The sequence below is a fragment of the Pimephales promelas genome, chromosome 2, assembly GCF_988280905.1.
Source record: "Pimephales promelas chromosome 2, fPimPro1.hap1.1, whole genome shotgun sequence".
Classification (NCBI taxonomy): Eukaryota; Metazoa; Chordata; class Actinopteri; order Cypriniformes; family Leuciscidae; genus Pimephales; species Pimephales promelas.
This window is the reverse complement of record NC_142770.1, coordinates 43,392,944-43,407,194: the sequence shown is the minus strand read 5'-3', so window position 1 is coordinate 43,407,194 and position 14,251 is coordinate 43,392,944. Positions and strand designations below refer to the sequence as shown.

The following is a 14,251-nucleotide window of genomic DNA, read 5'->3' as shown; positions in this document are numbered from 1 at the left end:
CTCCAGATTGAATTGTGGGTTCATCAGTAGATCACTGAGGTTTTTCACTCCAGAGTCTCCTAGTTTATTCCCGCTCAGGTTTAGATCTCTCAGGTGTGACGGGTTTGATTTCAGAGCTGAAGTCACATCAGAACAACCTTCATCTGTCATATCACAGTATCTTAACCTACATTAGCAGAACGAGAGAGAGAGAGAGAGAAAGAGAGAGAGAGAGAATGAAGAAAATAAGAGACTCTTTATTCTGTAAAGTCACCATCTTCATCAGCAAATAAAACAGACAGAGGAAGAGAGATCTTCATCTTTATTTCACCAGATCACAAGTACTAAGGTGAAAATGTTTGTACAAATACAACGGTAATGTGTTCTTGTTTAAACAGTTAAAGTGATTTTAAGCATTTTGATTCTTGTATGTGAATGTGACTGACCTCAACATCTCCAGTTTACAGTGTGAATCCTTCAGTACGTCACACAACTGCTTCACTCCTGTGTTTCCTAGATTATTCCCACTCAGGTTCAGCTCTCTCAGGTGTGACGGGTTTGATTTCAGAGCTGAAGTCAGGATGAGACTCTGTTCCTGTGTAATATTGCATCTATAAATACTGTAGACAGAGAAATAACAATAGTTCACATCTATGATGATCATCTTATTGAAGAAATAAAAGTAGCATTTAGTTTCCAATAGTCTGTGAAACCCAGTCACACAACTTCCCTTTCAGTTGATAACGTCTGACGTAGTTATCGCGTCAGAGAGCCTATGTTCTTCGAGTACTTTTGAACGAGCCAATAGCCATGTTTCCATCCACTTGTCAATCGAATTATCTGAAATTCGGTTAAAAAACTCATGCGGATAAAGCTGGTGAAAGTGTGTTTCCATCCAACGGCTTTAAAGCGAATAAAAACCTGTACGTAATGACGTCACATGCTGTTTTGCGATCAAATTGGTATATCGAATTGATTTGAGACATTTTAAGGTGTTTCCATTTATTTTCGCACTGAATCGAACAACATTCAAGCAAACTTTTGCGAACAAAGTTTTGTTAGACAAAACGGATCGCGCCATCTACCAAAAAATGATCAATATTTCACAAGTTGAAGGCTAATAATGCTTATGTGCCAGCTGATAGCGACATATGAATGGGATCATGTATGCGAGGCGGTTGTTGTATTCGCCTCACAACCGCCTCGCTATATATTATCCTGCTTATTACATATAAATCAACCAAATAAATAAATAAATCAATCATTTGACACAAAATATTGACTTAAAAACGAGTTGATTGATTTAAAAATATTGCTTCTGCTAAAGAAAATAGTATGTTCCGTCTCTGAACTGCGTCCATGGCAACGGTGTGTTAGCAGCGCCGCAGTCTGTTAACTAGAAATAACAGACCACATTCTACATTAGAATTCAACTCAACAATGCACGTATGCCCGACGACAGCGGAGGTGACTGTGGTTTGGGAACGAGCGCTCAATCAGTTCTGGGAGATCGTGGTTCACGGAAACCCTTTGGTTGAAGCATCCTTTTGCTTTGTCCACTTACATCTGTCTTTGTTGACATCCGCCATGTGTGCGCAAACAGACTGGCCGGAAATGAACTCGTCTTCTGACGTGTTGCAACCATAAAAGGGCATAAAACTTAATCGCAATTCATTATTTATTCGGCAAATAACGTTTCCATCAGCTTTTATCGCATTAGCCGTATATCGATCAAGAGAAAATTCGATGAGACCGAACGTATTTCATTTGAGTCGATTTTCATGAAATTTCATAGAATTTTACTGTTTCCATAAGGCTTTTTTCATTCGATATCACTTAATTCGGATAAAAACGTGTCGGTGGAAACATGGCTAATGTGAATGGTGTGCGTGATTCGCATCACAGACTCCGCCCGTGCGCGCGGGTATAAATACGGAAATGGAAGCACACATTAGTTGCCTTTCACTTTGGAGCCATTTGTATTGATGTCTCTGAAGAGTGCTGTGGATTTCAACAAGAGAGTGTGTCGGTGTTCTTTTGAAAAGACTCTCCCAGTGCTGGTGAATTCTAGCCTGGCTGCGCCCGCCTACGCACTTCCGCTCAATTTCATTTTACTTCAGTACTACGTCTGGGATCGCTCCATATCCTTAGGTTTCCAGAAAATCAATTTTTTGTAGGACCAATCAGTGAATAGAGGGAGTGGCTGAGAACGATGACGTTGATGTAAGCGCGTCAGTTTCAGTTCAGTAATGGCAGCGGAGAAAGACGTGAGAAAAGCTATTCGGTCCGTTGTTGGAAAAGAAACTGCCGAATATACAGAATTTAAAGCCGGATTGTTATCGTCTCACCTCTTGTTGCACAACTGAGGACCAAGTGAAGGAGGCAGAAAGTTTGGAAGTTTGTGCTGGGCAGCTTGTGTACGATGACAGTGACATTTTGGACGGACGGTTTAGCCTGGTGTTCGCGGTGTTCGGAAGCCCCGAGTCCTGCTGCTAAACTATTGTTGAAGATCCGCTCAGGAGTCATGTCAGTCGCTCATATTCCCAACTGTAAATTTACTGATTCTTGTGATGAATAGAACATTTTGAGCCCCTTTGTGCACTCGTGCAGGAGGTTGGTATGTCAGTTTTACATGTTGTAAATCATACAAATTGGTTGTGATTTAAAAAAAAATAATTGTCATAAATAAAAATGTGAAAAACCATACTTTGAAGATATTTGATTTTCAGTTTTAGATGGCAATGGTTGATTTGTTTTACTAAAAAAAACGTCTCGGTTACGTATGTAACCCTCGTTCCCTGAGTAGGGAACGGAGACGTTACGTCAGAAGTGACGGAGATTGGGGGGATTTCGCATAGAAAGCCAATCCTCTTCGAGTATTTAAACACGAGCCAATGGCATGCAATGCCTTGGGGCTGCGGAAATTTGCATAGCGTACTCCGCCCTACTCCGTGAGTATAAAAGGAGGAAGTGAACGCAACCGCAGTATGTCTTCGCTGAGGAGCCAAGACTGAACTCGGCATCTACCCAGCGATACAGCAGAAGTGGCAGGGAGACGTAACGTCTCCGTTCCCTACTCAGGGAACGAGGGTTACATACGTAACCGAGACGTTCCCTTTCGTAGTCACTTCGAGTTACGTCAGAAGTGACGGAGATTGGGGGTCTGTGCCATCACGCCATCTTCAAGCTGTCTTCCAGTGCCCTGCGAAAGACTGAACCCCCGAGCCTTACCTCTTTTTTTTTTTTTTTTTGGGGATCCGACTTTGACACAGGAATACCAAGGTACACTGGGAAACATATCCCGAAGGGGACATGCTACCAGCTGCCTACCGAAGGGAGGACTTATGAATACACATATGGCCACATAGGGACGCATATGGAACACTGGAGTACCAACCGCAGGTGGCTACTGATTTAAACTCCAGGGGTGGCAGATGGCTTGCCAAGGGAAGACACATGCTCAGAGAGGCTTACAGTGGATAATACACATGAGACGGTTACCAAGGGGAACCGTGCGCATGGAGGCACCTAGCTAGCATCCAGAGCAACGCAGTGGTGCCCGCATCGTCGGTGCTGGAGGACTCAAGACTTCAATGGAAGAACTGAGGAAATATCGCACTTATCCAGTCCGGGGAGTGGAGTGGCGAGCAAGCGAAGACACCTGAGCGGATCCAGAACTGGCCGAAACGAGTACGTGAGAGGATACCGGCTCAATTCGCAGATTATAGAATCTGGCGAAGGTGTTGGGTGTCGCCCAGCCTGCAGCTCTGCAGATGTCTGTTAGCGAGGCGCCGTGCGCTAAAGCCCAAGAGGAGGCTACACTCCGAGTGGAATGGGCCGTCACACCAAGGGGGCACGGAAGGCCTTGCTGCTGGTAAGACAAAGCAATGGCATCCACTATCCAGTGGGACAGCCGTTGCTTTGAGAGAGCCCTTCCCTTCTGGCTCCCTCCATGACAGACAAAGAGCTGGTCTGAGGTCCTGAAACACTGCGTTCTGTCGACATAGGTGCGGAGAGCACGTACCGGACAGAGCAGTGCCAAGGCTGGGTCTGCCTCCTCCGGGGGCAGCGCTTGCAGGTTCACCACCTGGTCCCGGAAGGGAGTGGTGGGAACCTTGGGCACATATCCAGGCCGGGGTCTCAGGATCACGTGAGAGTAAGCCGGCCCGAACTCCAGGCACGCTTCGTCAACGGAGAATGCGTGCAGGTCCCCCACCCTCTTGATGGAGGCCAATGCAACCAGGAGTGCTGTCTTCATGGACAGAAACTTTAACTCTACCGATTGCAAAGGCTCAAAGGGAGGCCTCTGCAGAGCACTTAAAACTACCGAGAGGTCCCAAGAGGGTACGAGGGGAGGACGAGGCGGATGCAGCCTCCTCGCTCCCCTCAGGAACCTGATGACCAGGTCGTGCTTCCCTAAGGACTTACCTTCCACTGCTTCATGAGAAGCGGCAATGGCCGCGACGTAAACCTTAAGGGTGGAGGGCGACAGCCTGCGCTCCAACCCTTCTTGCAGGAAGGAAAGCACGACACTGATCGAACATCTCCGGGGGTCTTCTCCGCGAGAAGAGCACCAATTGACGAAGAGGTTCCACTTCAACGCATAAAGGTGTCTCGTGGACGACGCTCTTGCGGAAGTGATGGTTGCCGCCACCGCAGGTGGCAGCGAACTCAAACCTGCCTCGTCCCGTCCAGGAGCCACACGTGCAGCCTCCAAAGATCGGGACGAGGGTGCCACAGAGTGCCCCGTCTCTGAGAGAGTAGGTCTTGTCTCAGAGGAATAGGCCAAGGAGGTGCTGTCGCGAGGAGCATGAGATCGGAGAACCACGTCTTGGTGGGCCAGTAGGGGGCTACCAGCAAGACCTGCTCCTCGTCCTCCTTGATCTTGCACAACACCCGTGCAAGGAGGCTCACTGGGGGAAACGCATACTTGCGTGGGCCCCGTGGCCAGCTGTGCGCCAGCGCATCCGAACCGAGAGTGCCCCAGGTCAGAGAATAAAACTGGGCGCAGTGGGCTGAGTCCCGGGAGGCGAACAGATCTATCTGTGCCTCCCCGAACTCTTTCCAGATCAGCTGGACCGACTGGGGATGGAGTCGCCACTCGCCGGAGGTAGGGCGGACCCGAGACAGCTCGTCGGCTGCCCAGTTCCGGTCTCCAGGAATGTGAACTGCACGAAGGGACCTCAGGTGCTTCTGACTCCATATCAAGAGGTGGCGGGCGAGCTGCGACAACCGGCGCGAGCGTAGACCCCCCTGGTGGTTGATGTACGCTACAGCCGTAGTGTTGTCTGAGCGGACAAGCACATGCTGGCCCTTGAGCAACGCTCTGAAGCGGTGCAGGGCGAGCCGTACTGCCAGCAGCTCGAGGCAATTGATGTGCATGAGGCGCTGGGCCCCCGTCCAGGAGCCGGCGGCTGCATGCCCATTGCACATGGCACCCCAACCCGTGGTAGATGCATCCGTGGAGACGATGAGATGCCTGGAAACTCGCTGAATAGGGACGCCCGTCCGTAAAAAGCTGAGGTTCGACCACGGGAAGAAGGTTCGCCGGCATGCCGGAGTCACTGGGACTCGGAGCGAGCCGCGATGCCATGCCCACCTCGGGACTCGATCGCGAAGCCACAGCTGAAGCGGTCTCATATGAAGCAAACCGAGCGGCGTTGCCGCGGCCGCGGATGCCATATGCCCCAGGAGCCTCTGAAAAAGTTTCAGTGGAACCGCACTCTTGCCCTCGAACTGACGAAGACAAGTCAGCAGTGAGTGCGCGCGCTCGTTCGTGAGCTGCGCGGACATGGCGACCGAGTCTATCTCCACGCCGAGAAAAGAGATCCTCTGCACGGGGCAAAGTTTGCTCTTCTCTCGGTTGACCCGAAGGCCCAGACGGGCTAGGTGCCGGAGCACCAAGTCTCTGTGTTCGCAAAGCTGAGCTCGAGAGTGTGCTAGTATCAGCCAGTCGTCGAGATAATTCAGGATGCGAACCCCGTGTTCGCGAAGGGGAACAAGGGCTGCCTCGACGATCTTCGTGAAGACGCGAGGGGACAGAGCTAACCCGAATGGGAGAACGGCGTACTGATATGCCTGGCCCTCGAAGGCAAACCGAAGAAACGGTCTGTGTCGAGGTAAGATGGACACATGGAAGTACGCGTCCTTCAGGTCGATCGCTGCAAACCAATCCTGATACCGAACACATTCGAAAATGCGTTTGGCCGTGAGCATTTTGAACGGTAGTCGATGGAGAGAACGGTTCAAAATGCGCAGGTCCAGGATCGGTCGTAACCCACCGGTCTTCTTGGGGACAATGAAGTAGGGGCTGTAAAACCCGGACCTCACCTCGGCTGGAGGGACCGTCTCGATTGCACCCTTCGCCAGCAGGGTCGCAATCTCCGCTCTCAGGACTGGGGCATTGCCACCGACTATCGTGGAGCGAACTCCCCTGAAGCGGGGAGGAGACCGTGCGAACTGAATCGCGTAGCCGAATCTGATCGTTCTGATGACCCAGCGGGATACCCCGGGAAGCGCTAGCCAGGCTTCCAGGAAGTGAGCCAACGGGGTCATGTGAACCACAGACGTCCCCCCGGAGGGGCAGCGTGGCGGGTCGACTGGCACGCGTGCAGGAGTTACCCCGCTCGGATGCGTCGAAGCCCGCTCCCCGACAGAAGGGACCAGGGAAAGCGGAGCGTTCCACGGGGGTCCGTTCTGCCGGGGGTCTGGCGAGAGAGGGGGAAGGGATTGGTGTAGCCCGGGGACGACACACGCACCCTTCCGCGCCCTCCGAGACAGAGAGGAGTGAGTGGGCCGACACACTGGGGCATCGGGGGCACTCACTCCAGTCTGTGAGCTCAGTGAGGATGTCAAGTCTTTCTTTAACCAGTTCAGGGTGCTGCCCACCCGTGGGTGAGCAGCGGGGAGCTGAGAACAAAAGATTCTCCCCCGGCCCTCCACCGGGGGAAGGAGGGGGCCTGCTACCGCCTCCTGGGAAAGACTCGAGATCGACACTGAGCCGCCCGTGTCAGGATCTTCGCTTGGCCTGGCGTTTAGCGGGGCGAGCGGCCTGAGGGGGCTGTGACGCCGGCCTGCGGCCTCCTCGACGCCGGGGCCCGGGTGAAGGCTGCTGCTGGGGCCGGGCGGGAGGGAGGGGAGCCGCAGGGGGGCGTCCTCGGCGGCGAGCAGGGGGAGGCACCTGTGCCGACGACTGGGTGGAGGCAGCAGCTGGTCGTCGGGGCAGGATGTGTTTGATGGCCTCCGTCTGCTTCTGGGCGGTGGAGAACTGTTGGGCGAAGTCCTCGACCGCACCGCCGAAAAGGCCAACCTGGGATAGCGGAGCGTCGAGCAGACGAGTCCGCTCAGCGCTCCGCGTATCCGCCAGGTTGAGCCACAGATGACGCTCCTGAACCACGCTAGTGGCCATCACCTGACCAACGGCGCGAGCAGCCACTTTCGTTGCCCGGAGAGCAAGGTCAGTGGCGGACCGCAGTTCTTTGAATGCCGTCGGATCAGTCCCGCCCTCGTGCATGTCTCTGAGCAACTTCGCTTGGAAGACCTGCAAAGTGGTCATAGCATGCAGAGCGGAGGCCGCCTGTCCCGCCGCTCTGTAGGATCGCGCCGCCATAGCAGACAAGAACCCACAGGCTTTGGATGGGTGCTTAGGAGGACCACGGGTGGAAGCGCTCTGTGGACACAGCTGCATCGCAACAGAGCGCTCCACCGGGGGCATCCCAGTGTACCCACGGGCGGCCCCGCCGTCGAGGGGGGGAAAGGCGGGGGAGAGATCGCGCTCTCGAGTGGACAAAGGAGCCCCCCAAGAGCGCGATAACTCCGCATGCAGCTCGGGGAAAAAAGGAATTGGAGTCGGCCGTGGCTTTGCAGCGGCAGCCTTGTCCAAAAACCAATTATCCATCCGTGAGAGGTCGGGGCAGGATGGAGGTTTCCATTCTAGCCCGATACTCCCAGCGGCTCGAGACAGCATGGCCGTCATCTCGGGATCTGATGCGGACAACGCTGGGACTCCCGAAGGAGGCAACGCAGCCGGATCTTCCTCTCCCGAGGAATCAAGCCCGCCTAGTGATGCTGTGATAGACATCGCATCATCATCTGGGGCGCTGCTCGAAGCAGCCGGTGCCGCCGAAGAGACAACCGACCGAGTCGAACTAGCGCCCGCTGGCTCACGCACTGAGGCGGGAGGTGTGGCCCGAGGAATCGTCGGGGCTTTATCCCACACCGTCACCGTTAGATCGCCCGGTCCCCGGGTCGACGGGCCCCCTTTCGTGAAGGAAGCCGATCGAGTAGGGGGGACCGGGGCTCTCACTCTAGTGAGATCATTGAGCCGCGACCTCAGTGTGGAGATGGTCATGGTCCCACAGAAGGAACATGAGTCATCCACGAACGCTGCTGCTGCATGCTGAATGCCCAAGCAAACAAAGCAGCGTTCGTGACCATCAGATGACGACAGAAATCTACCACATCCAGAAGGGCACGGGCGAGCCATCTTTAAAAAGACGTGCCGCGTGCAGCTCTTTTACAGAGAGGAGAGAAATTCACTCTTTCAGCGCTGAGGCTACCAGGGAGAAGCGCAAAGTCTGGCAAACCACTGCACAGATCGCAGGCAATGCAGAATCTCGCTGGGTACCGCCGTCACACCAACACTGAAGAGGACGCTCGTCTCGAAGAGTCTTGAATCAGCTTTGAGGAGTGAAGAGGTTCTCTTGGCTCCGAAGCGAAAACATACTGCGGTTGCGTTCACTTCCTCCTTTTATACTCACGGAGTAGGGCGGAGTACGCTATGCAAATTTCCGCAGCCCCAAGGCATTGCATGCCATTGGCTCGTGTTTAAATACTCGAAGAGGATTGGCTTTCTATGCGAAATCCCCCCAATCTCCGTCACTTCTGACGTAACTCGAAGTGACTACGAAAGGGAACTAAATGCCATATAAAAATGTACAAACACATACTTTGAAGACCATAATTAAGGTAATTAAGAAACAATAAGACGTAATATGAAAAATTGTTGTTTATTACACATCTGCAGATAGAGACAGACTGATCATTCACTGTAGCAGCTAACGATACAGCATTTGCGGCAGATCAGAAAACGACCACAGCGGCGTATTTGTAATGATTAGACACAGCTTCCACCGTTGGATGTATATATCACTGTCCTTCGTGTCAAATATACATTTCGAATTAATAATTGTTCCTAGATTAACAAAACCTGCGGCGCTCGTTGACTGAAATCCTATTGTAAACATAATCCTCTTCGGCGCGTGACATACGTCACTCACGACACCCCGTTAGCGATTGGCTATGGCAAATCGTGAGTGACTTTGGGCAGATCCAATAGATTTTAACTTTAATAGTGAACCCGCCTACAAGGAAGAAAACGTTTGTCAATGGAGCGGTTCCAGACTCTATGTGGAAATGAAATGAACTAGAGTCTGGTTGAACCAGGCTAGGTGAATTCTACAGTGCAGTGCAGTGGTGGTCGTGAGCTTTGAGCTCTCAACTGCTGTTTTAACAGCAAAAGCAGGTTTTTGTGTTTGTGTGTTTGACGGCTGGTTGAGGGCGAAAAAGTGAGTGCTTCACTGTTTTTCAGTTCTCTGAATTCAGTGTTGCCGCGGTCATTCCCGTGTGCTCCAGCAGTGGTGACGGGACCCATTTCTGAAAGAGCAACATGGGTGTGTTTGCGTCTTTAAAAAAAAAAAAGTTGTCATTCCACGTGTGCGTTTCTGGATGCGGTCGTTCCCTTTTCCTCTCTGACAGTCACAATTGTTGCATCACGTGTTTGAGCTATATATTTATGTGTGTGTCTATATATATATATACACAGTATAAATATATACATATATGTTCAGCATGCTGAGGCAGCGTTTGTGGATGGTTCATGTTGTCATTGCGGGAATATGACTGTCGCGGTGTTGAGTCTCCATAACCATGCCCCACCCCCGGATGCCGTATGGGATGGGTAATCGGAGGATAGTGATGGATGTCTCGCCCGGTAACCATTCCCTGTGGGCTCCTCACTCCTCTATCACACCGCAGCCAATGGAATTCCTGTTGAGCATGCTGGTCCCTCTGTAATGGACCGATCAGCTGTTTCAATGGGGGTTTCCCCAAAGGATAAGATGTTGATGGCAGCATCGGAGGGTGAGCTGATCTCTGGAGATGACGAATCGGCTGTGTTATCTCCCTCTGGGAGTGTAACATTGCCCGAGCCAGATCCAGAAATAGAGGTCGACCGATTCATCGGATTTGCCGATTAATCGGCACCGATAGTTGATTGGTGGAACTATCGTTATCGGCAAAAATCCGCACCGATAGTTATTTCCTGGTTTCGTCCGTTGCTGGGGCGGCTGAGAAGTACGCGCTGTCATTCATTACACAGTACGAGAGAGCTGAGAAGGGTCTGCTGGCATCATGCAGTACAAGAGCGGCCTCTAGAGGTGTCATAAAAACTATCAACTGATGCCTCGTGTTGTTTATTTCGACAGGTGACACTGCGCGCTGCACTGAGAGCGCGCGCTGTGTGAAGAGTGGAGATCTGACATCTGATGCGCGTGCTAAAGCACGGACAGCGAAAAGGTATGTACACAGGAAATTTTGTCATATCATTATAAACTGATGAATTTGTTGACTAAATGCTGCATTAGTAGAGAAAGAACCGCACAACAGTATGTTTGTTTGCCTTCGAGAGTGGCTGAGAGGACGCACATTAGTAGTACCTCAAGCGGTTAAAACACTGACACAAATACTGTACACCTATACACAAATACACAGTCCGACCCGAATGTTTAATGTCACAAATTGTTACCATCTATTTGCATTAGTTTATATCCAGCTGGTCACTTTGATGCATTCATTATGCAGCGACGTTGCATAGGCCTATAAGCTAGAGACGTATGATAGCAAACTGATATGTTCATACAGCCGACAAAAACAAACGAATCGGAGAAGCATTCGATTTCGGTTCTTTTTTCACCATCACTTTAATACATATTTATTTTTATTAAATATTCATAAAGTTCTATAAAATACAGAGCTCCAGACTGCGACCAAATAGTCGCATTTTTGCTACCAAAATTTGAGAGTGTGCGACTGAATTTTACATCCAGTCGCACATTTGCGACCGGTAAATTTGCCACACGTTAAACGCATGGTAAGCGTGGAAGGGACGCGTCAATGAATCCGTGACAAGAAAAGCGCGATTAAACGTCTGTGGGAAGGAGACGGAGACCAATATCACAACCTGATGTGCGTCTGAGCAATAAGCGATCTATCGACTCGTTACCTAGCAGCGAATACAAACAAATTGAAAGTGAAACTAAAATACGCAACTCATATAGGCTATGATTCACGGACCGTTGGCGTTTTTATTAGGTTGGACCAATAATAGACAGCACATAGTTCATGTAAACTAGCTAATAAATCATTGTTAACAAATTGGACTTGCAACATGTTATAGCTAAATAAACACACATTTGACATATTTTAATGTTTAAATTATTTTCAGATGGCAAATGCTTTGAAGAAAGTACCAGTGTGGGAGTATTTTACTGAGTTATCGCCAGGGAAAGCACAGTGTAATATCTGTGACAAAATAATCAGCATGGGGGCATCAACATCTACAGGTAAAAATACTACGAACATGTGGAGTCATCTGAAGCACATACATCCAAAAGTCCATGAAGAGGCTAGAGAAAAAAGAGGAATGAAAGATCCTTCTCAGCCATCAGTGTCTCAACTGTTTGAAAGCAAGACAGGGTGGAAGGATACAGATCCAAGGTCTATCAAAATTGATGCCGCTATCACTGAAATGCTAGCCACTGACAACCAACCATTTTCAGTGGTTTCAGACCTTGGATTTAAGAGGCTCATGTCCCTTATGGAACCCAGGTACCGAATAAAAAGTGAGAAGTTCTACAGAACAAAGATGCTTGATGAAATATATTCCAGAGATTTGACAAAAGTGAAAAGTGTAGTGACGAAGGACAAGGCCCCATTCATGGCCTTCACAACTGACTGTTGGTCTGGAACTACAGAGTCCCTGATGAGCCTAACTGGGCATTTCATTTCTGAGGACTGGTCTAGAAAGCAAGTGGTGCTAAATGTCAGGCCCATGACTGGATATATTCAAGAAACCTTCCTAGACATGTTAGAATATTGGGATATTGCAACACACCGTGTTGTTCTTGTCCTAAGAGATGGGGGAGCAAACATGGTAAAAGGAATGAAACTGGCTGAACTTCCTGATTTAAGCTGCACTGCTCACACACTTCAGCTCATTATCAATGATGGCCTATCTTGTCAGAGAGCTGTCCTCGACATTATTGCCATATTTAAAAGCTGTGCAACTCACTTCGGCCACTCTGTACTGGCCAAACAGAGGCTAAGAACCATTCAGGAGGAGCTTGGTCTCCCAAAGCACAACATCATCCAGGCCGTCCCGACTCGATGGAACTCAACACTTCATATGCTCCAAAGAATGTATGAACAGAGACGGGCACTGAATGTGTACGCTGGTGAACATGGCCATATCAGCTGCTTATCTGCCACACAGTGGGACATTGTCAGTAACCTTATTGACACACTGGTTCCCATCGAAGAAGTCACAATGGAGATGAGCAACTCTGAGTCTTCAGCAGGATGCATTATCCCCAGTGTGTCTGTTCTGAAGCTGATGCTGCAGGCAGAGGGTCAATCATCAGTAGGGATTAAAACTTTGCGCAAGACCATGCTTGACAGCCTGACAAAGTGGTTTTCCAAGGCAGAAGAGACAAAAGTTCTGGTCCTAGCAACACTCCTTGATCCTAGATACAAGGCCCGTGCCTTTGCGTCTGAAGACACACTTGAGAGAGGAAAACTGTGGCTAAAGGAGGAAGCTGAAAAAGAGCTTGACGAGCTCAGAGAAGAAGATCCGAGCCCTGCACCAGAAGGACCTGAGCAGGATGAGGGTTTGGAATCAGAAGCAAAGAAGCAGAGAATCCATCAGCCTACTTTACTGGACACCCTGTATGCCAGGGTCCTTGGTGCCACGGCTGTGTCCCGGGGGATGAACATGAACAGCTTTGAGAGTGAGCTTGATTGCTATTTGTCAGAGCCTGTCATTGAAAGAAGTGACATGCCTCTGCAGTGGTGGCAGAAAAATGACACAAGATTAAAAACACTTGCACTTCTGGCCAAGAAATTCCTGTGCCCCCCACCATCCACTGTGCCTAGTGAAAGGGTGTTCAGTGAAATTGGCATGATTTATGACCCCAAGAGGAGCCGACTGACTGGACACCATGCACACCCACTTTGCTTTCTCCATTATAATTTGAAGTTTCTTAACTTTGAATATTAAAAGTGAACTAGAACTTGAACTGGACCATGTTCAATTTGAATCTTTTGTATTGTAGTTCTATAACTAACAGGACTAGTTTCAACTGTTTCACAAGTTCAAATGTTGTTATTATTTGAAACGTCTTTTTTTGTATTATTTTTATTATTTGTATTATTTTTGTATTATTATTTTTGTATTATTTTGAGTATTATTTTTTGTTTGTTTGAAAGAATGCGTTTTATTGACATGTTTTCATGGTTCATACAGTTTTTTTGTATTTTTATAATAAAGTTCAGAATCAGCACTGTTTTACTTGGAGTGTTATGTTTGTTTTTATCCAGTATCAATTTTAAAAACTATCGGTTGATTAATCGGTTATCGGCAAGTACAGCCCAACCTAGCTATCGTTATCGGTAAAATCCAATATCGGTCGACCTCTATCCAGAAATGTCAGTATCTCAGCTCGCCTCCCCAGTGCTTTTCTTTTTTTAAATGCATGGAGAGCTTATCAGCTGGTGAACGGCACCTTTCTCTACCAGAAACTGCCTGAATGGCTTTTCCCCCTCACTACCCTTGGTTGAGGAGCGGTGAAGGGCTGCGAGGTGTCCCTCCATTGGAGCTGTCTGTCATGGCACATGTACACCTGTGTCTGGCGGCCGCTGCCTTTTGGTGGGATTCTCGTTCTGCCCTAGGGCCTGTGAATTCTCGTCCATTTCATTGGGCAGAGTTTACAAAGCCTTTGAGCAAGCCACCTCCGCTTCCATGCCATAGTGCTGCCACAGGTCTGTCAGGCCAGGGCACCCATGGACATGCACGCGGGTAGCCCAGACCATGCGCTCAAATGTGTGCATTACACTGCATTCGTCCTCGCCCTCCAGGGTACGAGGGTCGTGGCGAAGTCCATCTTAGTGGTCCAGGAACGCCATATTTGCTCAGTCTGGTTGATGGCGGATGCGGACA

General features: G+C 49.7%; 2 protein-coding genes across 2 annotated transcripts in view; one reads left to right on the top strand and one right to left on the bottom strand.

The window, feature by feature from the left end:
- The window catches only part of LOC120461325 (uncharacterized), a 274,723-nt gene that overhangs the window by 43,593 nt on the left and 216,879 nt on the right, over positions 1-14,251 (top strand). The gene's annotated exons all lie outside the window — the stretch shown is intronic.
- Positions 1-14,251, bottom strand: part of LOC120480097 (ribonuclease inhibitor-like) — a 54,298-nt gene that overhangs the window by 1,561 nt on the left and 38,486 nt on the right. Inside the window, exon 3 of the mRNA XM_089135446.1 lies at positions 426-599. Within this exon, the coding sequence (XP_088991572.1) occupies positions 426-599 (174 nt within the window). The remainder of the gene's footprint in view (positions 1-425; positions 600-14,251) is intronic.